The sequence below is a fragment of the Delphinus delphis genome, chromosome 18 (genome assembly GCF_949987515.2).
Source record: "Delphinus delphis chromosome 18, mDelDel1.2, whole genome shotgun sequence".
Lineage (NCBI taxonomy): Eukaryota > Metazoa > Chordata > Mammalia > Artiodactyla > Delphinidae > Delphinus > Delphinus delphis.
The window spans coordinates 60,753,536-60,780,571 of record NC_082700.1 but is presented as its reverse complement, the minus strand read 5'-3'; the positions used below and the strand labels follow the sequence as shown (position 1 = coordinate 60,780,571).

The 27,036-nt window shown below is 37.1% G+C and overlaps 1 protein-coding gene across 4 annotated transcripts in view; it reads right to left on the bottom strand.

Moving 5' to 3' along the window:
* Positions 1-27,036, bottom strand: part of GPC5 (glypican 5) — a 1,355,126-nt gene that overhangs the window by 1,104,521 nt on the left and 223,569 nt on the right. For all 4 annotated transcript variants that reach the window (XM_059996229.1, XM_059996231.1, XM_059996232.1 and 1 more), the window contains exon 3: positions 5,943-6,631. In XM_059996229.1, the coding sequence (XP_059852212.1) occupies positions 5,943-6,631 (689 nt within the window). The remainder of the gene's footprint in view (positions 1-5,942; positions 6,632-27,036) is intronic.

Below are 27,036 nucleotides of genomic sequence, written 5' to 3'. Positions count from 1 at the left end.
GAATCTTCCTTTTCTTTTCTATTAGCTTATAGATTTTTCTATTTTCAGTTAGACCACTTTCATTGGATTCTGTCTGAGCTTTTACTTTTTCTCTAGAAGCTTATGTCTTCCCCCTTCAATTGTTGCTAATTTAATTCTTATGCCTTTCCCTTTTCTCTTGTCAAGCTCCAGTCTTATTCCTCAAAAGAACCAGCTCATCTGAACAATATAATAATTACAAGTTCGACATTAGCCCAACCCATCAGTTAAACAAAAATTAGGCAAAGGTAAAAATGATATTTTGATGAAGATGTCATCAAGATATATCAAATGACATGATGAAGGTATTTTCAATGAAGTCTTGCCCACCTACTCATAAACTTTGTCCACAGGTAGCTGATTTATAACCTTTGGTCACAGCCCTTTATTCTCTGTTAGCCAAGTACAAAAATATACGTGAATGAAAGCTCCTAAAAAAATAAACTTTGCTTCAGAAATAATGCATTGTTGGCTTTTTGTATATTGTTGGAAGAGGTCATCGAGAGGACATGACTGCCAGTTGACACGTGAGCGGGACCCAGGAGATCAGAGGCTCCTTACCTGCCCCCACCCCCCATCTTTGGAATGTATATACCACCCACCATTCCCACACTAGGGGCAATTTCAAGGACACAGACTTGAGAGAGTAATGTGTTGCCTTAACCTTATTTGTGCCATAGTCCCTATTATGTAAAACTGAATACAGAGTGATTTTTAGGAAAATATATACCACACTATGGAAGAAATAAAATAAAATTAGTGCTTTACCATAAATAACCCAGGCTATCATTTTAATTTTCCTTTCAATTTATATATAAAGATATCATTGAGATACCTAAAAACACATAATTAATTTATTAGGCTTTCATTTTACAGTTTCAGATCAATGTCGATGTGTAGAGAAGCAGTGATCAAATATTAGTTATCACAACAATGTAGTTTAATTAGAGGGCATTAGTGTGGACAGTTCACCTTAAACTCAATCTTGAAAGGTATGGAAATTGAAGTACATAGCTATCCTAAAGTAATCTGGATGCAATCAGCTGAAACTGTACTAACAGTGCAAAGGTAAGAGATGTGGAAAACTGATTTTTTATTTACAAATACAGAGTGGGACTTTTATTGTTGGAAATTATGCTTTGGAACCCAGTACAGACTTAAAAACAGAAACTTTCTGTGGCAGCAATTCCCATTATAGGAGGCTCCTCGTTTCCCCAGGAAGTTCCCTCTTCCCGAAGATACATAGAATGTACAGCTATTGTATACACAGAGCCATTTTAGAAACTAGCTGAGAAACCCCTGCACATCAAGCAAATGAGAAAATACCCACATGGAAACAGGTAGCACAGGCTAGCGGGAACCCTCAACTCCCAGCTGTGGAAACACAGCATACCAAAACTTATGAGATGCAGCAAAAGCAGGAAAGTTTATACTGATAAACACCTACATTAAGGAAAAAGAAAGATCTGAGATAAACAACCTAACTTTATACCTCAAGGAACTGGAAAAAGAAGAACAAACTAAGCCCAACATTACCAGAAGGAAGGAAATAACAAAGATCAGAGCAGAAATAAATGAAACAGAGACCAGAAAAAAACAATAGAAAATATCAAAACTGAGAGCTCATTTTTGAAAAGGTAGAAAAAGGACTAATCTTTAGCTAGAGTAAGAAGAAAATGAGAGAAGACTCAAGTAAATTAAATTATAAACGAAAGAGGAGATATTACAACTGACACTACAGAAATACAAAGGATCATAAGAGACCACAATGAATAATAATAGGCCAAGAAATTGGATAACCTGGAAGAAATGGATAAATTCCTAGAAACATATATCCTGCCAAGACTGAGACATTAAAAAATAGAAAATCTGAACAGCACCAATAATGAATAAGGAGATTTAATCAGTAATTAAAAAAAAAATTTTTTTAAACCTCTCGACAAAGTAAAGCCCAGGACTAGATGGTTTCACTACTGAATTCTTCCAAATATTTAAAGAAGAATTTTATTTTGTCAACTAGATCTCAATAAAGCTGAAAAAACCTTTTTATTTCTAAAATTGTATAGAATCAACATTCAGTTGAGTTTCTTGGTAACATTTGTTCCATTTAGAAGAGGTTGAAACATTGGAATTAACCCAGATCCTGCATTCTTGTTTCTTTAATAAGTTAAAGCATTCAATTATATTAATAACTGATATTCTAAATTTAATAATAGCAGATATAATTTTTTAAAATATCAAGTTTTTATTTACAAAATCAATAATTTCCTACCAAGAAATCATTCAATCCTTTAAATAATTTCCTACTAAAAAATCAATCATTCAATCATTTCCTCACAAAGGAATTACTGTTATCAAATAATTAGCAATTAATATCCATTAATATTAAAACACATTGTAGACTTCTAAATAATATTTTATAAAAATTCCAGTTTTGGGGTTTCCCTGGTGGTGCTATGGTTAAGAATCCGCTTGCCAATGCAGGTGTCACTGGTTCGAGCCCTGGTCTGGGAAGATCCCACATGCCGCGGAGCAAGTAAGCCCGTGCACCACAACTACTGAGCCTGCACTCTAGAGCCCGCGAGCCACAACTACTGAAGTCCCCGCGCCTAGAGCCCGTGCTCCGCAACAAGAGAAGCCACCGCGATGAGAAGCCCACGCACCACAATGAAGAGTAGCCCTCGCTCACCACAACTAAAAGAAAGCCCATGCGCAGCACCGAGGACCCAACACAGCCAAAAATAAAATAAATAAATAAATTTAAATAAATAAAAATTCCAGTTTTTTCTTCTCCTTCAAGGAACATCTTTACAATTACCCACTTACGTTAAATGCCCATTTAAAATATTTTTTGAATTCTATACCACAGTAAGAAAGAGGTGTTCACATTGAAAGCATTTAAGACACCAGAGAAATCAATGAAGTATTTATAAAGAACATATGTACTAATAATTAGTAGGCTTTAAACAGTTACCACGTATAAGACACTAACCAAAGCTCATTTTATTCTCACAAGAACTCTATGATGTAGGTACTGTTTGTTATTGCCCCATTTCACTGAAGAGGAAACTCAAGAAAGATTAAATAATCAAGTTCCCAAACTCACAGCTAGTAAGTGGTAGAGACAGATGGGAAATCCAGTCTGAGAGTAGAGTCTGTGCTTTTAATCTCCATACTTTGATGGCCTTTGTTAATGCTTTATTAGATTTTTGTCTTAATCCCCAGAACGATTATAAAATTGAAATGCTCTCTTATAAATTAGATTTTGTTTCTTTAATGGTTTATCAAATAGAAGATATTTATAATTTTCTCAGGAAACTGAGAATTTTTTTTCCAGTTGAAATTCATCCAACGGAAGTTTGATACATCAGGTACCCCTATGGATTTCTTAAAGTAGCTGTACGTATTTACTGAGGACTAGACTTGAAAGTACTAGATCTCAGAGATTGCTTTGGGAATGTGAGAAAGTCATTATTTGCTGGCTCACCAGTAATTTATTTTGAATTTATTAAATTCATTGATGTGTGAACTGGTTATCAAAGCTTGATAAACAGCTTATAAATCACTTTGAAGTTGGCAGAAATAAATATAATGAGCCAATTTTCAAGGAATTTAAAGTCAGTTTCTCCTCTGTCACCATAAGTTAAAAAGAATGTCTCAGTTGTTTTATTTGGAAAAGAATCTACAATTTATTAGTAATAATTGATGTTCTTCAAGATAGTTAAGGACCATTTATTAAATGAAATAGAATTATTTGCTTAAAGGAAAGAATGCTCTTTGAAAATCCACCAAGGAGCTTCATATGACAAAACTGTTGTTAAAAATTTATTTATAGAACGCAAGCATGATGATGATTCTAATCATTTATAATACTAAAGTAACCTGCTTCACCGAGGTTTGTTCAGGGCTGGTCCCAGAATATGGAAAGAATAAAGCAAGCTTCTCAGGTACCAAGTACCTACGAATGTCAGAGCCTTACCTTGTGTCACTTAAACCATCACTTCCTTCTTCATACAGGACAAAACAGACTCAGAGGGTTTTAGTAGCTTGTTCAGACCACATGACTAATGAGTAGGAAACTCAGGAGTTGAAACATGTCTATCTAACTACAAACCTGTATTAGTTTAGCCTTTGGAATAGAAAAAGTAGATATTTTTCTATGTGATAAATTTTAAGGATACAAAAAGGTCCTCCTGGGGCTTCCCTGGTGGTGCAGTGGTTGAGAGTCCGCCTGCCGATGCAGGGGACACGGGTTCAGGCCCCGGTCCGGGAAGATCCCACATGCCGCGGAGCGGCTAGGCCCCTGAGCCATGGCCACTGAGCCTGTGCTCCGCAATGGGAGAGGCCACAACAGCGAGAGGCCCGCATAACGCAAAAAAAAAAAAAAAAAGAATCTTAAAAATCAGTTCACTTATATATATTAGAAAACTCTGGCCCTGAAAGGTTAAATGGCTTGTCCGAAATTATATAATAATTCAAATCTAGACGTGGTTTCAGATTTCTTGTACCTGTTTTCCTTCTGGAGATACTCAATATTATTGATGTTTTGTTTCCTGACCCTAAATGCTTATTCCTCATAACTATGAAATACATGAAACCTTAGAATTCTATTATAAACCTCATTTTGAGTTGGTTTATTATACCTCTTGCAAAAGTTTTGGTGCATGTAAGATCTCCCTAAAGGAATGAGATACTGCAAAAAGACCAGGACCATTGCATATGGTTGGGAGCCTTGTTGACTACATAAGGATACCCAGTTGAATGAATCAGGAGTGAGAAGTGAAATCCAGCTCACGCTGGACCTGCTGAGCCACAGCATGGCACGACATCCACCGAAAGATGACACCATTTCTAATTTGCATAAAGGTACCATATTGGCTCACACAGGTACTGCAAAGACCTTGGAAGTTAGCAAGAAAAGGTGGGGTATGTGCTTGGACATAAAGATTTTCATATCCAATTTCTATTGGAAATTAATGAAAGGAACAGACTTACAAAGCCAATAATGAGAATGTTTATTAATTCAGTAAGTCAGTGCCCCGGTGGGGAGATGTATTCTGTTGGCACTAAGAGTATAATCTTATTTCAGGACAAAAGATTTAGGATAAACAGCAACAGTGTGTCTTACTTCACTGTATAGGATATGAGAACTATTACTAAAGGGGCTGGGAATATTTTATGAAATGGTTCTACAGAAGGTGAGTGAAATAGAAAACTCTTATGTCCTTTGATTTGATTATTTTGTTTCTTAAAGTCTCCCTGGAAGAAAGCACTGTGCCATATATACCATGTTTTAAAAAATCATCACACCACGATGGTGCCAGATTCTGGAGCGTCTCTGAAGAAACACTTTTGAAACCTAAGATATCAAGTGTTCATTTAATGACTATATAACTGGCATTTTCTATTTTAAAGCTGAATACTTTTGAAATGCCAACAATAACTACCCATTTTTGGAGTACCAGGCACCATACTAGGTAGTATGCCTACACGATTGCCTATCTTCCCAAAAAAGAATACTCCGAAAGTTATGTGTTACTATTTTCTTCTTATCAGTGAGGAAACTGAGGCTCAGAGAAGCTAAGGGACTTGAGAATTACTGGCAGACAGCAGAATCAAGTCTATACTGGTCCTGATTTTAAAACTGAGCCCTCTCTACCTCACTGAACTAACCCTATAAGAAGACTTCTACTTAGAGGAGGAACTGGTATTTTAGCTAACCAAAATTTTTATGTAAGAGGTAAAATACATTTAGAATTGAATATGATAACTCATGCATTCTCCTACTGTTTCCTAAAGTATTAGCTTGTTAAGCTGCCATAATTTAAAGTCCATGATGATGTGCTTATAATCCACACACTTTATGTAATATATAGATAAGTGCTGAGTTCTAAGAAATCAGTAAACACCGAGTGGCTGCTTACCTGTTCCGATAATTTCTGTCCGTCAAGGTGAGCCTGCACCACAGCATCATTAACGAGCAAGTGGAAGTTCAGCAGCACGTGCTCAATGTCGTACGTCCCATGCATGGCATCTGACAGCTCTTCCAATGACAGGATGTACATATGCCAGTGTGGGTTAAGCTCTGCCATGTGTGCCAAGCAGCCTCGCACGACGTTGAGGCAGTATCCCATGCAAGGCTTACTGAGAGTCAGGCCTTGGCAGTGCGGGCAGTACTGCATCCTCAGGAGGGCTCTGCTGCACTCTTTGGAGAAGCGCAGATGGTCTGTGGTATTGATGACTTCAATGCCCAGATTCAGCGCCTGCAGAAATGTGCGACTGGGCAGCAGCGATCGCCCCATCTGCCCCAGTACTCTTTTGGGAATATTACCAAATGGACTAATGTCCCGGCGGGCCATCCGGATGCATTCTGAGTATTCCAGGGAACTGTCACCAGGGTTAATGAGATGATTGTAGACTAGAGGGAAAAGACTGTCAAAGAATCTGTTTACAAATTCTTCAGGATTAACATCCGCACCAAATAAATAGAGCCCTACATCAGTGAAGAACTCCTGGACGGAAGCAGCGGCCTCTAAGGCCATGTTCCTGTAGGTGTTGCAGAACAGTATACTGGTGTAATTTTCTGCTTGTCTGATGAGAGTTTCAAGGGTTTCTGTAACAAAAGCAGAAGTAAAGGATGAAAAGGCTTAGTATTCACATTAACACTGTTCATCCATCTGCTCCGGACAGTAAATGAGCTTAATGCAGCAAAACTAACCTAAGAATCTAAATGGCAATGCTCAGCCTACTAAACCCAAGTTAGCTTCCCAAGGATAACGCCTGGTGGAAGGTGGGCACTACACACGACACACACATTTTATAGATATGTATTTCCTAGGATCAAACACAAAAAGTGCAGAAATCAAAAAGAAGTTACATGTATAGTAAATTCTTATTGATTTTATTCATAGTCATTCATAACCTGCTAACGATAGATAAAAATTGTCACTAAGAGAACAATTTCCAATCATGAGTTCATTATTTATAAAAGACAATGACATTAAATATTTGACTCAACACTTACTGTATTTTTATGATTTTACTTTTTTCTTTTCTTTTTTTTTTTTTTCAGAATGAAAGCTAGTAGATTATAGACTAGTTACTACAAAGAGAGGTTAAATTCCCAAAGGGAAACCTGAGAATTGTCAGGCTTCCAGAATGTTCAAATTAAAAAGAAAATAAAACATTTCATGATTAAACCATCCTTAAAATTGTCAAACCTTGTTAAGCAGTGGGAAAATCATAAGTTGCATTAACTGATGAAAATAAGTAAGTGTGTGACCACCTTCTGAACTGTCTATCAACTGTTGTTTTAATCATCTTATCTTCAAAGGCTTTACTGTGGGATATTTCATTATCTTACTTCTATAATGAATGCTTCCAAATCAATTTCTCCAGAGAAAGAACAGAGAATGATTTATCCACAAATTAAAGGAGGTTATAGTAATCAGCAAGTGAAAATTGTATTTCAAAATGATAGCTTTAGACAGCAGCCAACCACCTCGGATATCCTAGTAATTACATTTTATAATTAGCCTAAATATGATACTGGACTGTGTTGATATATAATTAATTATAAAATTCATCAATAAAATTATCTCCCATAACCCCACTCTTGCAGTTATTTTAAATTAGGTTGTAAAAGACCACACAATAATTCAGCAATCAAACCACTGAGTATATTATAAAAAGAGATGAACAGTAGAATAAAATGAAATGATAAAAGCAAAGTTGCAGGGAGAGCTACTAATGAAGTGAAACTGTGTCATGAATATGCCATAATGTCATAAAAACAAACAAACAAACAAAAAATTTCATGAAGAACACAGGCAGATAAAATACAATACCATGTATTCTGATTCTATTCCAAGACTGCTTCCTCTTGAGTTCCCAGCTTTAGTGTGGTATTTCAAGGTGCATGCTATAGACTAAATGTTTGTGTCCCCCCAACACTTCTTATGTGGAAACTTAATTTCCAACGTAATGGTATTTGGAAGTGGAGGCCTTTGGGAAGTGATTAGGTCGTGAGGGCAGAGCCCTCATGAATGGGATTAATGACCTTACAAAAGAGATCCCAGAGTATTCCCTTGCTAGTTTTGCCACACGGGGACACAGCCATCTGTGAACCAGGAAGTGGGCTCTCACCAGACATGGAATCTGCTGGTACCCTGATAAATTTCTGTTGTTTATAAACCACCCAGTCTACTGTATTCTGTTACAGCAGCTGGAACTAAGAAAGTGCCCCTACCCTACAATCAAAGGGGACAGCTTTAAAGGATGTTGCAACTCTATTGCAACACAGAGCACTCCAAACAAGATTGTCAACTAGGCAGGGCTCCTGTGTTTACCCACACCTCTCCAGCGCCCACTAGAGAATAAGCTACGTACTGTGTATTCAATGAAAGTGTGAAAGAATGGAATTAGTAGGGTGACTGAAGCCTTCAGTTCAGGTTAGCTGCCCTGCCAAGTGAGACTGCATTAACACCAGGTTTCCCCAAATGGCCTGATTACCTGGGCTGTGTGGGGAAACTACACATCACTGGGTCTCTGCACCGGAGTTCCAACTCAGTAGATTTGTCTTGGTTCAGGAGCCCCTATGTGACAAGCAGCCCCAGTGATACTTTCGATCTGGCCAGGTTTTGAAACACTGCAGTTGCAGGTAATCTGAGACACGTTCTCTATGCAAGCATTCCACCATGACAGTCTGACCCCAGAGCTGCAATTTCAGCCACTACACTGTCTCCACAGACCAACAGGAGTGAGTGTGAAAAGGAAATTAAACCTTTGCAGTTGGAACTAAAATAAAACTGCTGAGACTATATTTTTTTCTTCAATAATACAGGCTCATTTTGCTTCTCAGCAATTTGTGGCTATGAATTGTGAAGTTGCAATGATTTTATTTACCAATAATGGTTAAATAGCAATGTTTGCAAACAATTTAGGGTTTTTTAAAAGATAAGGATAGAGTTAAAGAAACCCATATATCACAGGCACTCTTACATGCTTTCCACCAGGTTTTCTAAGGTATGTGCTATAGCTGCATTTGTGTCATTGATATCTGCCATACGATTCCCTGTACAGTTAATGTAGAATGCTTCCCTAGGCAATGCAAGCGTTCCATCTGATTCCTGCCAACTCTAAATGATGTTCAAAGACACAATTTTTTTAAAAAAATTTTAAAGTAAAAAGTAAAGTGTTTCTTTATAAATTCCATTCCCATTAAGTTATAATTTATAATGACTCAGGAATATATGGGATTTATCTTTTCAGATGCTATAACTCGTAGGTTTTGCAAGTTTATTTTATGAAAGCAATATTGAAAATATATTTAATATTTAGGAGCATCCATTCAAAATAAAAATGAGGAAAGTATTTCTAAATATTGTTATTTCTTTATAAGGCTGCTCTGCACTACTGTCAATAAACTAAGTTGACTACTGTTTGAGTTAATAATTAAAAAATAGATTTCTGAAAAGGTCTACAATTTTTTACCTCAGACTAGTTTTCCTCTGATTTAGTTTTATTTTTTAAACAAAATAACTAAATAACTGGTAAAAATTAAAAAGTCATATTAAAGCAACATTTAAAAACTTTCCCTTAATATTGTATACATTAAAATTTTAGTTTTCTTAATGATATATTGATTTTACCACCCTTTGAATAAGAGATTGCACACTCCCAGATATCAACATCTGATTAAATACTGAACACAAATGGCTTTTAAAAATATTTATTCTACAACAGATTTTCACTATGCTATTAACCCATCACAATATAAGGATTTTTCTTTCAATCTGTGTTCAAATCTGATATTGACATATTCCAGTTAATTGAATTCCCTAAACATATGTTACATGTTTTTGAATGTGTCTATTTGTGATTCTATGAATAAACATTTCTTAAATTCAGTCAATTGTGAGAACTGTTGTTCTATAATATATACATATGATTCTTTAATGCTTAGGAATAAACATACTTTTATGAATCTTTGGGCCTAATAACTTCATAAATTTTAATATATAAACACATATCAGTAACTGAGCAATCTAGAAGCCAGCTAATTGGATAATTTTGTTAGTAATTTTTTCTAAAACGTTCATAAAATCAGAAGTTGAATTTACTAAAATTAGTTGTTTGTATTAATTCTGAATTTGCTAAACTATCATTTTGTTCTCCTACTATGTTTACCACGAAGTTGAGTGCTTTCATTTTATGGAATTAACATTATGATTTTAACAAGAATTTAAACTTGTCAAAAGAATTGTCAAATGAACAAAATATTTTGCAGTTCTGAAAAAAGAATAACTGACATACAAAACCAGCGTTTATAAATCCAGGGTAGATTGGGTGCTGAATAATTAATCAGATCTACTTAATTATTAAAGAGAAACTATACAGTTGCTTTGATTACAAAGTTTTAATAAATAAAAAATACCCCTTACTCAAGCTATACAAGTAATAGCTTTTTATTGATGTGCCTAAAATTGTAACATATATTTAGAATAAACATTTGTTAGGTTTGCTTAAGGAATTTAAGAAATAGTCTAGGAAAAATGATCTTTTTGTTGTATTTCCATTGAGAATTTCAACAAGCTCTTCTTTTCAGTGATATCAGATCAAGTCTATCAAGGCAGGAAGTTCCAACTATCCTTTTAATGCCTAAGAGTGGTAGATTGCATTAAAAGCTACAATCTAATTACTGACTGAATAAAAACATAATTTCTCCCATTATTTCTCAATTTTTTATGAGAAAATTAATTTATGTATTATCTCATTAAGTAGAAAGTGAATTTGGAATGCATGAAGTTTATCTTAATCTACTTAAATTTTCTTTTTTTAAAAAATTTTATTTATTTATTTTTTATACAGTAGGTTCTTATTAGTTATCCATTTTATACACATCAGTGTATACAGGTCAATCCCAATCTCCCAATTCATCCCACCACCACCCTCCCGCCACTTCCCCCCCTTGGTGTCCATGCATCTACTTAAATGTTCAACATTAACATTCTGTGAAAATTTAACAACAAAACACCTATGACTAGAAAGTTTATATTAACTTTTTCCAGCCCACATCCCCTTTAGAGACATTTTGTTATAGGTACAAAGAACTACTGATGCTTAAATCAAGCATTTAAATTTAAATAAAACTGGTGGAGAAAAAAAATCAGGTGATATTGATTTGAAATCAAATTTGACACATTGAAAAGTCAGTGAAGATTTACATGCAGGTAGCTTTTTTGCAATGGGAGAAACAATATTTATGGGGCTTTTATTGCTTTAAAGATTAAGTTGATTTCAAAACTAATGATCATGAAATAACTGTTATAGTAACCTCCCCAGCATGACATGAACAGACATTTTATGACCCTTTTCATACTTTTTATAATTTTCTATATGTGAACATTTTAAGATACAAAATTTGAAGTGCCTATTATAATTTAAGGCCACAGACATCCTCAAACATAGCAATGAAAAAGATGAAGAAAGATTAAATCATATCAACCATGGATAATCAGATGATTTTACAATGTGTATCTGTGTTGAAGAGAAATTTTTAGAGTAAATTTACATATTTGTGCATTACAATTCTCAACTCACAGATTTTGTTACTGCAACAGATAATTCATTACTATCCTGCTACATTAGAGCTAGTTTGTGCCAAAAACTATGTATCCCTCTGTACTGCATTACAGATAGATGAAGAGATAGCTAGATCATTTTAAGAGCAATTTCTCAGTCAGTTTTTATCACACACATTACAATGAATTGTAATTCCTCCTTTTTTTTAATAAAAATGCCTTCCAATTATTTTATTACAGTCACATATAATAATTCATTTAATTATCAGAAGATCATTATAACTACTCTGAAGATATTATAAGAAGCAATTACCTATTTCTCCACTCTATGTTTATACTGAATTCACCCCTATGACATTTGCATATTTCCTCAATTTTTTCATGTGTAGTTAAGTTTTCCAGAATATTAATTTAATGACATATCTTTAAATGTTATGCAGTATGATTTATAATATCATTCTTCAGAAATTAGTCATCTATACAAATAAATAGTGAGTGTGATATTAATCTGTATCACCAAGAATTAACATATTGGTAATTAATCTGGTCTCCTAGGATAAGCACTGCATGGAAAAATGCTTTCTCAACTTTTCTCCTTCCTCATTTCCCTCTCCATTAATTTGGTCATCATGGTGCTTCACATCTATTTCTAATATCATTTTATAATCATTTATTTCCTAAAAGTCAATTTATGATTTTTCAAAGAGTTTAAACTCAATTAAGCACTTGTGTAACTAATAAAATCAGTGCAGAGCAGAGACCTCAATGATGAAACAGACCCAGCCATGAGGAGAGGGGAGTGATTTGCAGGTTCAGAGGAACTGGAATGCAAGGTTCTGAGCTGTGAAAAGCTTGTTGACTTTGGAAAAAACAAAAGTTAAGTCAGTGTGATTGGAGACCAGTGAGTGATGGAGAGAAAGGTCAGAGAAGCAGGCAGAGATCACAGCGGCCTCACAAAACCATGGAAAGGGGTTTGGGGGCTTAATATGTAAAATGGGAAGCTACTGAATAATTTTAAATATGGAGACATGTGATCTGGTTTGCATATTAAAGGATCACAGTGGCTGCTGTGTGCAGAATCAACTGTTGGGGCAGGGGCATGACTGAAAGCAGGGAGTCCAGGGAATGGGCTTCAGTAACATAAGTAATAAGATGAGTGACAGGCACTTAAGGCTGGACTACAGTGGTCGTGGGCCAACTTGCAAAAAGTGATGGCACTGGCCATAGGTACTGAAGCATAGCCAGAAGGATTTACTGTTGTACAGCAAGTGTAGGGTGTAGAGGAAATGGATAAATGAAGGATAATTCTGAAGTCTGTACCTCAGCAGCTGGATGTACACTGGTGCCATTAACTCAGATAAGCAAGACTATGGATGCACTGTGTTGACGGTGTGAGTTAGAAATTAAAAGTTCTATTTTGGACATGTTAAGATTGATAATGCCAATTAAAAATTCAAACGACATTTATCCATACACAGTTAGATAAAACAATAATAATTTGGCTCAGGGGAAAAGTTGAGGTTGGTGATATAGATCTGAGACTGATGAGTCATGGTGCTGGATGAAATAACCCGAAGAGAGATGATTGGGAAAGGTGCAGAGATTCAGGAAAAGGAGGGTAGCCAGCAGAAAGAATGGGAATAAGAAGGCAATGAAGGAAAGGGAAAATCAGGAAAGTGGAATGTGCAAGAAACCAAGGGAAGAAAGTGATTCAAGTAGAAGAAAGTAATCCATCATCTCAAGGCTATTAAGAGGTCAGCTGAGATGAGGAATAACAACTGACCATGGAAACTGACAAGATAGACTGCTCTTACTGACATTGGCAAGATCTACCTCAGCAGAATGTGAGCACAAAAGAGAACAGGAATTGTTAAATTCCATATATATGTGTTAGCATACAGTATTCGTCTTTCTCTTTCTGACTTACTTCACTCTGTATAACAGACTCTAGGTCTACCCACCTCATTACAAATAGCTCAATTTCATTTCTTTTTATGGCTGAGTACTATTCCATTGAAGCAACTATAGACAACGCTCTTGCAAATGTTTCCTGTAACGGATGTAGAGAACCAAGGCCAATGCCCAAGGGATATATGAGGTCAAAGGTTTCTGGTTTTTTGAGGGTGGAGAATTCACTGGATGTTCATTTGCTGATAGGAGTACTTTGATAGACAAATAAAAATTGATGACTGAGGAGGGGGCATGGGAACTGTGGGAGAATATTCCTTGAATAAGAAAAATAATGTGAACTAGGGCGTGTGTGGAGGCCAGAATATTGGATAGATCAGTGGAGACTGAGGTAGCCAAGAATGATGGCAAGAGAAATTAAGGGAAAGAAAGTCAGTAATAAAATCTTGAGTTGGTTAGAGATGATAACCAGAAATCTGATAAATGACAGTATGTAGTGGTACATACTAGCTACTGGTACTACTACTAGTACTATGCTAGCAGGTTGTGAGTCTTTTGGCAGGTACCAAGGGGAATTTTCTTGAGGAGAATGGGAGTAACAATGTGGATAAAGGAACACGCACCTCCTCCAACCATGGAGAACACTTCTATTAGTTTCCTATGACTGCTGTAGCAAATGACCACGAATTTAGTAGGTGACAACAATAGAAACTTATTCTCTCACCATTCTGGATACCAAAAGTAAGAAAAATCAGAACCACTGGGCTGAAATCAAGATAGGATAAGCTGAGCTCCTTCCAGAAACTCTAGAAGAGACTGTTCCTTCCCTCTGCTGGCTGCTGGGGGCTGCTGGCTTGTGGGCAAGTAACTCCAGTCTCTGACTCCACAGTCACACTCTCTTTTTTTGTACATCTCAAATCTCCTTCGCCTCCCTCTCTTAAGGACATATTTGAGCATCTAGGGCTCACTCAGATATTTCAGGATAATCTCCCCATTGCAATAGCCTTGATTTAATCACATCTGCAAAGACCTTGTTTCCTTATAAGTAACATTTACAGGTCCAGGGATTAGTCCCTGATATCTCTGGAGGCCAGTATTCAGCCTATCACAATACTGACCATGGAAAACCAAAAATGTCTACCTTTGACTAGCAAACTCAGGAGGCAATGATTCTAACCTAGACTCTTTCGTGTACCAATTGAATGAGCCATTTAACTTCCCTAAACATCAATTTTATCTTTAATAAAATGTATGTGATAGTGCCTGTTCTGACTGTGGGATAGGGTAAGTACAGGGTGATACCTGGTGAACTCTCCCTCCTCTCACGCCTACATCCTGTGCTAGAAAACGTTTTACGAATCGCTGTAACCTCCTGCCTCTTCTGAGGGGTCATGGGTCCCTTGAGAGAGGGATCTTGTCCTGTTCATCTTTATATCTCCCAACCCTTGGCCCATGGGAGCTCAATACATTCTGCTAGGTTTAGGTTCAAGTCCACTCCAGTTAAATACTAGTTGCGTGACTGCAAATTTCTTAATTTCCATATGCCTCATTTATTCTCATCAGAAAAGAAGTAGAGTAGTGGTACCTATTTCACAGGGTGGCTGTGAGAGTTAAATGAATTTGTACAAGCTACATACTTGCATAGTGCCTGCAGGTGGAAAGTGCTTGAAATACATTAAAGAATCATAATAATAATAATCCCTCATTTCTGCCATGTACTTGCATATCATAAACTAGATGTTTCATTAAGTTCTTTTGGTAAATTAATTCACTTGATTTTCCAACTCATAGTGTGGATACTCTTAACAATAACAATAATTAGAAGAACAATAATAAAAATAATAATTATTATTATTGCTATTATTATTCCCATTTTAAAGATGATCGAGCTGAAGCAACAAAAACGTAAGTGAATTTCTCAAGGTTTACATAGAAAGTGTATGGATTTAAATCCAAGCTTCCTGGCTCCAGAGTTTGGGTTCTGAACCTTTAGGATATATGGTCTCTTTTTAAATACACTGAAAGTCTATTTAAATTATTTGAAATTGGGATGTTTGGTATGTATTTAAGCCCCAAACAAAACAAAACTTTATTTATATACCTGAATAAAATGCAAAGATTTCATTGTTAATTTAGCACATTGAGTCATTATGCGGAATAATACAAATTAGCTACTATAATTATTCCTCTTTTTGGAAATTAACTAATACCATTAACCAACACTATCACTATTACTATAGCAAAAATAAATGAAGAGAAGGCCCTACATGTGTTGTGTTGGATCAAATAAGCTGTGTATTTTCTAATATTTGGAATTATTAACTGAAAAATTCATCCTTATCTCTGAAAAGAATACCATGTAAGATCTTTATCACCAAAGACATGTGGAGAAGGAAATAAAAACTGCTTGCTCTTTTACCACATCCAACCTTCCAAAAAAAAAAAGTTTATATTTGAAGAGACTGTAAAGGAAGATGCACCAGGATTTAGTTAGAACAAGGAAGTCAAGTTCCGTTCAGAGATAAAGGTTGAGGAAATAGGGATGGTTGCTGGTAACAGTCTTCAAGTTCCATTAGGGAAGGGTGGAAGGTTTGGGCAGGCAGAAATAACTGATTGGGTCAGATCGGGGTCGTCCTGAGCCACTGACATGGTTCAGAGGTCTCTAGCCACCTCTTCCTAACCAAATGCAATGCTCTTCTCAGGGCTCACACTCTCCTGGTTCCTCTAGCCCTGAAATCTAATGATATTGATTCTCTTCCATCCTATACGAGTACATTTATTTTTTCTTTCACTCGTTCCTCTAAATCCTAGGCCAGATTTTTCAAAGCCATGGTTCTTGTTCCATATGACCTTGTTCAAAATATAACACCACTCAAATAATAGTACATGAAACCCCCAAGCTGATGACTCTGAAATTTACATACATTCCTCAGTGATTCCCAAAGTTTTTGTTCTCAGGCTCCTTTACATTCTTACAAGTTACTGAGAAACCTGTAGAGCTTTTATCTTGGAGGGTTGCATTTATAAATATATATTATTTTAAAAATAAAAATTGGTAATTATTTTAAAATATTTACTAAATACACTTAAAAAATAATCATAACAAACTTACTACATTAGAATAAAGTACATATTTTGGAAAAAAACCCTGTATTTTCCAAAAAAAAATGTTAGTGTGAGAGTGGCATTATTTTATATTATTGCAAATTTCATTAATATATGGCTTAATAATCAAAAAGAGCTGGATTCTCATATCTGCTTCTGGATTGAACTTGTTACAATATGCTGTTTTGGTTGAGATATATGAAAAAATCCAGCCACATACATACATACAGTTGCCAAAGGAAGGCAACTTGTACGATGATATATGTAATCATCTTTCCGGATAATTAACATTCTTCTTTGATGTAATTAAGTGCTTGACCAAAACCTGACAAGTACTTAATTGCAATGTCCTACTGGTCTGTATTTTACTATAAATGGTTTGGTTATCCATGCGTGATTTTGTAACTTATGCACTGACATTTGAAAAATATTGGTTCATGCATTATTCATATTTTCCCAATGCTGACACAGGTCATCACATCTGTAAGTATTAGGAAACTTTCAAGTTTATGGTGACAGCTGTAAGTTTTCTAAAATTCCAATTTTCTCTTGAAAGGTCAAATGTTAAGCACTGCCAACAACGCTGTAAGATGTTTTTCTTGAAGTGGCAGGCTCATCTCGGTCAACTTTGAGAAAATGTCTGCCAGTACCCAGGTCTAAATCATCATATTTTGTCTGTCAATCCTTTCTTTTCATGAAAAAAATGTGATCAGGGGCTTCCCTGGTGGCGCAGTGGTTGAGAGTCCGCCTGCCGATGCAGGGGACACGGGTTCGTGCCCCGGTCCGGGAAGATCCCACATGCCGCAGAGCGGCTGGGCCCGTGAGCCATGGCCGCTGAGCCTGTGCGTCCGCAGCCTCTGCTCCGCAACGGGAGAGGCCACAACAGTGAGAGGCCCGCGTACCGCAAAAAAAAAAAAAAAATGTGTTCAGGAAAAAAAGTGTCTAGTTCAGCTTGCAATTCAAACTGTGTAAGTGCCTTTCATCAAGGCAGCCATTATAGGACTTCCCTGATGGTGCAGTGGTTAGGAATCTGCCTGCCAATGCAGGCGACACGGGTTTGGTCCCTGGTCCGGGAAGGTCCCACATGCCGCGGAGCAACTAAGCCCGTGCACCACAACTACTGAGCCCACGTGTCACAACTACTGAAGCCCGTGTGCCTACAGCCTGTGCTCCGCAACAAGAGAAGCCACCGCAATGAGAAGCCCTCGCACTACAACAAAGAGCAGTCCCCGATAGACACAACTAGAGGAAGCCCGCGCGGAGCAACGAAGACCCAACGCAGCCAAAAATAAATTAATTAATTTTTAAAAAAGACAGCCACTATAATTCAGTATGCCGAAGACAGACTTCATGTATTTTCATGTCATCACACAGAGTATAGAAAATATATATAACTGAGGGTCGACGTTTAACAAAATTAATAATTTTTACTGCTTCATCAGGACATTTTTCAGTGAAACTGGATTTTTTTTTCCCTGCAATTTTGTAGATGTAAAGAATACAATGACTACAAGTACAGTTTGGTGGCACTAATCTAATTTGTACTAAAGCTCCAACAGTTTTGCTCACCACTGTGTTTGCACTGTCAATGCAAAAGCCAGTACAGAGAAATGGGCAAAGCAAGTCTTCGTACTATGAAAATTGTTTTGATCTCCTGTACATCCTGAAAAGATCTTAGGAGCCTCAGATGACACTTGGAGAATGGTTGCTGAAGCAAACACTTCCTATTTCCTAATGCCTAACATCCACCTGGATCTCTTTTTGCCTACTATGCCCTTCTACTTTTCTCTGCATCTGTCTGACTTCCTTATTTCATATGTTAGGATCAGCCTTCTAAGCATCCAGGCTGAGAGTCCTGGGACTTTTCATTCCTATTTCATCCCGCCTTTCACCTATTTATTTAAACACAATGTTCACTCAAGGACCAAGTCCAGATTCCATAAACCTGAGCAAAGCAACGCAATTTTATTTACGCTGCTGGATCTCTAAGGCATGCTTAAAAGGATATCCAGGTGCTAGAAAAGCCCGTTGTCAAGTAGTATGTGGCATTCTGAATTAAAAGGAATCAGTTGGATTTACAGTCCCTCTAACTACATAATTATACTGACCTCAGTCTTTCCTTTTAAAGTCAGCTGTATACAGTCCACAAACTCACAAAAGCAAATGACTCCCATCTAATACTGAGAGTATCCTCTAAATAGTCGTGGTTCAATTTACTCTGTTATTATATTTATTTATTTATTATTTACTTAATACATTTATTTATTTATTTTGGGGCTGCATTGGGTCTTCGTTGCTGTGCGCAGGCTTCTCATTGCGGTGGCTTCTCTTGTTGTGGAGCACGGGCTCTAGGCACGCAGGCTTCAGTAGCTGTGGCACGTGGGCTCTAGAGCGCAGGCTCAGTAGTTGTGGTGCACAGGCTTAGTTGCTCCATGTGGGATCTTCCTGGACAAAGGCTTGAACCTGTGTCCTCTGCATTGGCAGGCGGATTCTTAACCACTGTGCCACTAGGGAAGTCCCCTGTCATTATATTTAATTGCATTTATTTATCTCATTATGTCAAATCACTGCAAGTCATTGATCATATTTATTGGTCTAAGAAATATCTTTAATTTATATACTCTTCTAGAGAATTTTCATGGATTTGTTTTCCCCAAATAGTGAAGTACAAATATATATCTTAGCATCTTACATCTTCCCCATTTTATGGTTCCTGGGATATTTTCCCACAGTATAGTGTTAAAAATACATTTGTTTGTTTCTATTAGCTTTATAGTAATGGCTAAGGAATTTCACTGAGCAATACAAGAATAGTCATTATATAAATTCACACTAAAGTAAAATATTGATGAGGTCTAACCACCTTATGTTATATTAGGAAACTAAAAAAAAATTTAATTCCATCCTGTAATCTCTTGATTTTAGAACATCCTAGCCATGGTCCTCCAGATCTGCTGCATTGTGTTGCCAAGTGTCATGTTTGAGTGCCAGCAAACAGAGAAAGAAATGGATTGAAAGTATTCACTCCAAAGTTACAGATAGTTTAATTAATATACTGTTTCTACCTTGACAAGAGAGTAACTCCCTCAGATGGCAGGCAATCTTTTAGACCATTACATTCTTTCCAAACAGCAGGAGGAAAAATTGCAATACTTTCTGATAACTGAAATGGGTTACAAAGCACAAAATCAATCAGACCGAGAAGAGTCTGTTTTGCTACAACATCCATTCCTACTTTCATAGATGTTATCAAAAAAATATTCCAATAGTAACATAGTCAAAAGCACAAAGCATAGGAGGTAACAATGATGTGATTTACCTATAGGATGCTAACAGCCCTTTATAAATTTGTTGGAAATCGAATTTTTTAAATTGTGCTTCCAAAGGTATCTTTAGACATCTAAAATTTAAATTATGATTTCAAAGATATGACTTTAGACATAATATGGATTTTATTTATGAAAATCTACCAAAGGCACCCCCCCAGATATTTGTTAAATAAAACTGGTAAAGCTTATTGCTACAATTTTACCAAACAAGGTCAAAGCATTTGGAATACCAGTGTATCAAGAACACAAAAAATATGACAGATGTACTAAAATTCATCTCCCAAATGCTCCATAATCAGTGCAGGGACTTTAAGCTCTCTCCTATTAAAAATAAACAAATACAATTAAGCCCTTCAGATAAAGAAGTTCTAGAACCGTTCTCACGTTCCACTGCCACGTTTAATTCAGTCAAAACATAGGAGTCCCCTTGTAGCCAATGCATCAAATGTCATAAAGCTAGAGTTAAAATCTATTTCTTTTTTTTTCTTTCATTTGTTTTATCGGGAACTGACTATAGTTTCCATGTGGTGTAGCCATACATTTGAAAAGCATTAAAAAGTAGAACCCATCATTTAGGAAGATACTAATCAATGTGGAGCCTTAATAGAAGGACTGAGTCGTATTTCCTCTGCATTGCACTCATCCTTCCAAATCCCAGTATAGTTCTTTCATTTTGAATCTATTAGCCATGATGCTTCTTATATCTTTCTACAGTGAACTCTAATACAATATTAGCATTATTTATTGCAACAGCTTCTCTACTTTGTTCATGTTGTAGTTTACACTTGTCATTACTGCACTTCATTTTGTTCTTCTATGTTCAATTTTAATTCAGATTCCACTTCCACGTACACAAGCTGTTCCCTGCTCATCTACAGTGAAGTGTTTCAAACAAATGCACAGATTGTGTTCTTGATTCCGTCAACAGCCTTCAAGAGTACTGCTCCCTCTTAGACCTCAGGTAGCAAAGGGCCAGCTCACTCCCTGCTCTAATCAGACCACAGAACAGCTTCTCATCAAAACCATGAATACAAGCTTGGAAGTTTAAATAAAGCCACATTTTCCCCCACATACATTTTGTGGCACAGCATTTTCAAAAGCCTCATTATAGTTAAGAAAATCGTTTGTTAGCCTCAAAGCACAAAGCCTGTTTTAATGTTCCAGAATGAGTAAATTATTCAGACAGGATTTATTGTGCATGAGGGAGGGAATAAAAGAAAAAAAAACACTTGGTAAAGTTTTACCGATGATATTTTAGTAGACACATTATAATTTCTTCTAGTTAAACTACTCCAAATTGCCACCTAGGGTACCGTACAGCTTTCAAGCTATATAAAAACTAATTTCTTTCATTATGTTTCTAAATACACATATACTCTATAGTATATGGGTCTGCAGTGCTAGGTATGACCTAGCATTCTGCAACACTGAATTAGCTAAAGGCTCCCATTTCTTACAGCAGAGTTTCTGATATGCATAAAAGTTTCTTCTGGTTTCTGATTCCTTCAAGACCTTTAGATTCAGTAGGTCGGGATGGAGTCCGGAAATCTGTGTTTTTAACAAGCATTGTAAAACCTGGCCTTGGTGTTTCTAAAACTCTAAAACCTGGAGTGGGATATACAATGTTCTTTCTTGTGTGGAGCCTGACCTATTTTCCACTCTCATCTTGGCCACTCGTCTCTCTCCCTTCCTTCTACCTCCAATCCCCTTCTGCTTTCAACACACACAAAGTTGACGCTCAGAACACAGAGATGTGATGCCGTTTTGCTTTTCCAAGCCGTCACACATTCCCTTTCCTCTTCTACCCTTTTTTCTCTGGAACACTCACACTCATCCTTCAGAGCAAAGGGCACCTTATGCATTATCTTCCCTAGTCAGGCTGCTAGCTGTAGATTCTCTGTTACACCACTGCGTACCTATCACTTCGCACATGACACATAACACGCTACTTTCTAATTATGTGCTTATGTTCCTGATAGATGTTCAGATCTATCTGGATAGTAAAAGCACCATTATTGTATTTTTCATTGTGAAGTGCAAGGTCCCCTGGATTTGTCTAGATGGAAGAAGAAGTAAAATAAATATTAGAAAATTTCCTGCAAAAAAAAGGGATAGGAATTTGGGGTGGCCCCTGCCTGCTCCGGTTTGGAAGCAACGTGCGAAAAGAAGCGTCTCAGGCAAAATGGCAGGATGTTGCAAGGGATTATGAAAGGACTTGGGAAGAAATTTCCACTGACAGGAATGATTCTGAAGTGTCTAGAAACAGGAGCTTCTGCTTTATGTTCGTAGGCACCCCGCTATCCCCAAACTTTCGGTAAGGCTCTGTTATATACAGCAAAAGTGGGTTAATGATGTACTGGGAGGTTTGAAGGAGAAAGTGTCAACTTCTCTGCTCCTGCGATGTGGCAGTGAAGAAGGGACAGTCACTTCAGGAAGGAAGGAAGTAGACAGCCGTCAAGGTGTCAGCAGGGGTTGGAACCTGGAGCCGGAAGTGGTGACGTGAACATAAATTCTCTGGGAACACTTACAAACAGTGGGGTGGGTCTCGAGTTTATTATAAGAAATTATGTAAGGATTTAACACATTTCATGTGGATACTAAAAGAAAGTGTGTGCCCAGGAGGCTGAAGCAGTAGCAATCTCCAACTTACGTATCCACGTAGCTGCGTAGAGGCCACCATGTACATTTCTTTCACAGCCATTGCCTCGGTTCCGGTTCTGGCTTTGCCACCTATCACCTGGACTTTAGGCAAGTTATTTAACTTTTCCTTGTCCCTGTTTCCCTCTTTATAAAACACCAATAGTATCTACTTCATAGAGTCAACATTAGCATTACATCAGTTAAGCTTTTGAAAGGATCTTGAATAGTACCTATCAGACAGCCTACTAGTTTCTCTTAATAAATAAAAGAAGAAATACAAAGCGCTGAATGAAACTCTCACCTGCTCTTAAATTTTCTTCCCCATGTCGGTACATAAATCACATTTACACTTGTGTAATAACACAATCACAAGGCTGATGAACTGATTCTTTAGAGATTTTCATATGACATTTGTGGAATAAAGTGTTATGATTATATTACTTAATGAGAAGTGCTTTTATTTCTTCATAAAATAGTCCTAATATTCAGTCCCATGGTTGTAAGGAGGAAAAATATAAAAATCAGATCCTAAACTCCGGTACAGGAAAAAGTCACACTTGTTTCTTTGGGGCTTGGAAGGAGGAATGCAGAGGGGTAGAACTGTCACTTAGCACAGAAACTCTTACCCACTTGGAATTGTGCACACACGAGGCAATACCTGCCCAGGAGTACTTTTTTATTGCATCGTTACCCTTGGTTCATTCTTTGGTCTTCCCAACTCAGCTGTGAGCTTCTTGGGATCAGGATGATGGTATCTCTAGCAAGTGTCTCTGGGCTGGTCCATAGGACGTGCTCTGCAATTGTTTCTTTAGCTGATCTGCTCTGTCCTGTGTTCTCCTTTCCCACTCACACCAGTGCTGTTACCCAGTGGGAAGTCCAAGCAGAGACTTATACATCCCACAAACCAGAGGAAATGGGGGAAAATGATTTTGGAAAGCATTTGATATTTTATGTTCTCTCCCAAAAGGAGACTATCCACATGAAAAAGCCAAGAAAATAAGAAAATTATCTAACTTCCTTAGACATATTTCAGTTCGTTTAGTACATTACTTTTTACTGCCTATAAGAAAGTAATCATTTCATTGATTAGAGTATCTAAAAATCTAGCTCCTTCTTGATTCCCTATCTCTGTCTGATGACGAACACAACTTTGTTTATACAGGCAGACCTCGTTTTATTGTGCCTCACTTGTTGCACTTTGCAGATACTGTGGGGTTTTTTTTGACAAACTGAAGGTCTGTGGCAACCCTGGGTCAATCAAATCCGTCAGCACCGTTTTTCCAACAGCATTTTCTCACTTGTGTCTCTGTGTCACATTTGGGGAATTCTTGCAGTATTTGAAACTTTTTCATTATTATTATATTTGTTACGGTGACCTGTGATCAGTGATCTTTGATGTTACTATTGTAAGTGTTTCGGGGTGCTATGAAATGCACCCACACAAGACAGCAAACTTAACTGATAAATGTTGTTTGCATTCTGACTACTCCACTGACCAGCTGGTCCCCCATCCCTCTCCCTCTCCTCGGGTCTCCCTATTCCCTGACACACAACACAACAATGTTGGTATTAGGCCAATTAATAACCATATAATGGCCTTTAAACATTCAAGTGAAAGGAAGAGTCACATGTCTCTCAGTTTAAACCGAAAGCTAAAAATGATTAAGGTTAGTGAAGAAGGCATGTAAAAGCCAAGATAAAACTAAAGCTAGGCCTTTTGTGCCAAACAATTAGCCAAGTTGTGGATGCAAAGGAGAAGTTCTTGAAGAAAATGAAAAGTGCTACTCCAGTAAACCCGAATGATAAAAAAGGTGAAACAGCCTTTTTGCTGATATGGAGGAAGTTTTAGTGGTCTGGACAGAAGATCAAACCAGCCATGGCATTCCCTTAGCCAAAGCCTAATCCAGAGCAAAGCCCTAACTCTCTTCAATTCTACAAAGGCTGAGAGAGGTGAGCAATCTGCAGAAGAAAAGTTGGAAGCTAGCAGAGGTTGTTGGTTCATGAGGTTTAAGGAAAAAAGCCACTTCCATAACATAAAAATGCAAGGTGAATTAGCAAGTGCTGATGTAGAAGCTATAGCAAGTCACCTGGACGATCCAGCTTAGATAATTAATGAAGCAGACTACTTTGAATAACAGATTTTCAATGTAAACAAAACAGCCTTATATTGGAAGAAGATGCCATCTAGGACTCTCATAGCTAAAGAGGAGAAGTCAATGCCTGGCTTCAAGGCTTCAAAGGACAGACTGACTCTCTTGTTAGGGGCGAATGCTGTTAGTGACTTTAGAAGCCAATGCTCATTTACCATTCTGAAAACTCTGGGGCCCTTAAGAATTATGCTAAATCTACCCTGCAGGTGCTCTACAAATGGAAAAACAAAGCCTGAATGATAGCACATCTGTTTACAACATGGATTACTAAATATTTTAAGCCCACTGTTGAGAACTACTGCTCAGAAAAAAAGAATCCTTTCAGAATATTACTGCTCACTAACACACCATTGTCAAGCAATTATACTCTAATAAAGATGTAAAAAGAAAAAAAACATGACTGCTCATTGACAATGCACCTGGTCACCCAAGAGCTCAGATGGAGATGTACAACGAGATTAGTGTTGTTTTCATGCCCGCTAACACAACATTCATTCTAATAATGACAGCCCATGGATCACGGAGTCATTATGACTTTCAAGTCTTATTAAGAAATACATTTCCTAAGGCTGTAACTGCCATAGAGAGTGATTCCTCTGACAGAGCAGGACAAAGTCAATTGAAAACTTTTTGGAAAGGATTCACCATTCTAAATGCCATCAGGAACATTGTGATTCAGGAAGATGTCAAAATATCAACATTAACAGGAGTTTGGAAGAAGCTGATTCCAACCCTCGTGGATGACTTTGAGGGATTCCAGACTTCAGTGGAGAAAGTAAGTGCAGATGTGGTGAAAACAGCAAGAGAACTAGAATCTGAAGTGGAGCCTGAAGATGTGACTGAACTGCTGCATCTCATGATCATACTTTATTCGATGAGGATTGCTTCTTATGGATGAGCAAATAAAGGGGTTTCTTGAGGTAGAATCTAGTCCTGGTGAAGGTGCTGTGAAGGTTGTTGAAATGACAGCAAAGAATTTGAATATCACATAAAGTTAGTTGATAAAGCAGCAGCAGGGTTTGGGAGAATTGACTTCAATTTTGAAAGAAGTCCTACTATGGTTAAAATGCCATCAAACCGTATTACAGGCTACAGAGAAATCGTATGTAAAAGGAAGAGTCAATTCATGTGGCAAACTTCATTGTTGTCTTATTTTCAGAAACTGTCACTGTAAGTCAGACAGAGAGAGACACATCATATGATATTACATGTGGAATCTAAAAAAATGGTACAAATGAACTTATTTTAAAAACAGAAATAGAGTCACAGATGTAGAAAACAAACTTATAGTTACCAAGGGGGAAAGGCAGGAGGGATAAATTGGGAGATTGGGATTGACATATACATAATGCTACGTATAAAATAGATAACTAATAAGGACCTAGTGTAGAGTACAGGGAACTCTACTCAGTACTCTGTAATGGCCTATGTGGGGAAAGAATCTAAAAAAGAGTGGCTATATGTATACTTATAACTGATTCACTTTGCTGTACACCTGAAACTAACACAACATTGTAAATCAACTATAAGCCAATAAAAATTTTTAAAAAAGAAATTGTCACAGCCAGTGCAACCTTTAGCAACTACCACCCTGATCAGTCAGCAGCCATCAACATTGAGACAAGACTCTACCAAGCAAAAAATTAGGATTTCCTGAAGGTCAGATGACCATTAGCATTTATTAACAATGAACTATTTTTTAATTAAGGTATGTACATTGTTGTTTTAGACATAATGCTATTGTACACTTAATAGATTACAGTAGAGTGTAAACATAACTTTTTTTACTGGGAAACCAAAACATTCGTGTGACTTGCTTTATTGCGATATTTGCTTTATTGCAGTGGTCTGCAATGAAACCCACAATATCTCCAAGGTGTACCTGTATTCCCTTCTCTTTTGGCACACTCCTGCCTCTGCCTTTCATCTCTCTCTCTCCTAATTTCTTCAAGTGTTACCACTTCCAAAATCTCTCCCCAGACTGAAATAAATACTTTGCTGCTGTGCTATCTTACCATCTCTAGCACTTGATGTTACCATTCCTCATTTTACTCACCTGTTTATCTCTCTCTCTCTCTCCCTCCCTCCCTCCTTCCCTCCCTCCCTCTCTCCCTCTCTCTCTTTCTCTCTCTCTCCCTCTCCTTCTCTCTCTCTCTCTCTCTCCCTCTCTCTCTCTCTCTCTCTCTCTCTCTCTCTCTCTCTCTTCTCTCTGTCTGTCTCTCTCCCACCCCCACTGAATTACAAGCACTTGGAAAACAAGCACTGGGTCTTATTCAACTGAAATATCCAATATCTTCTAGGGTG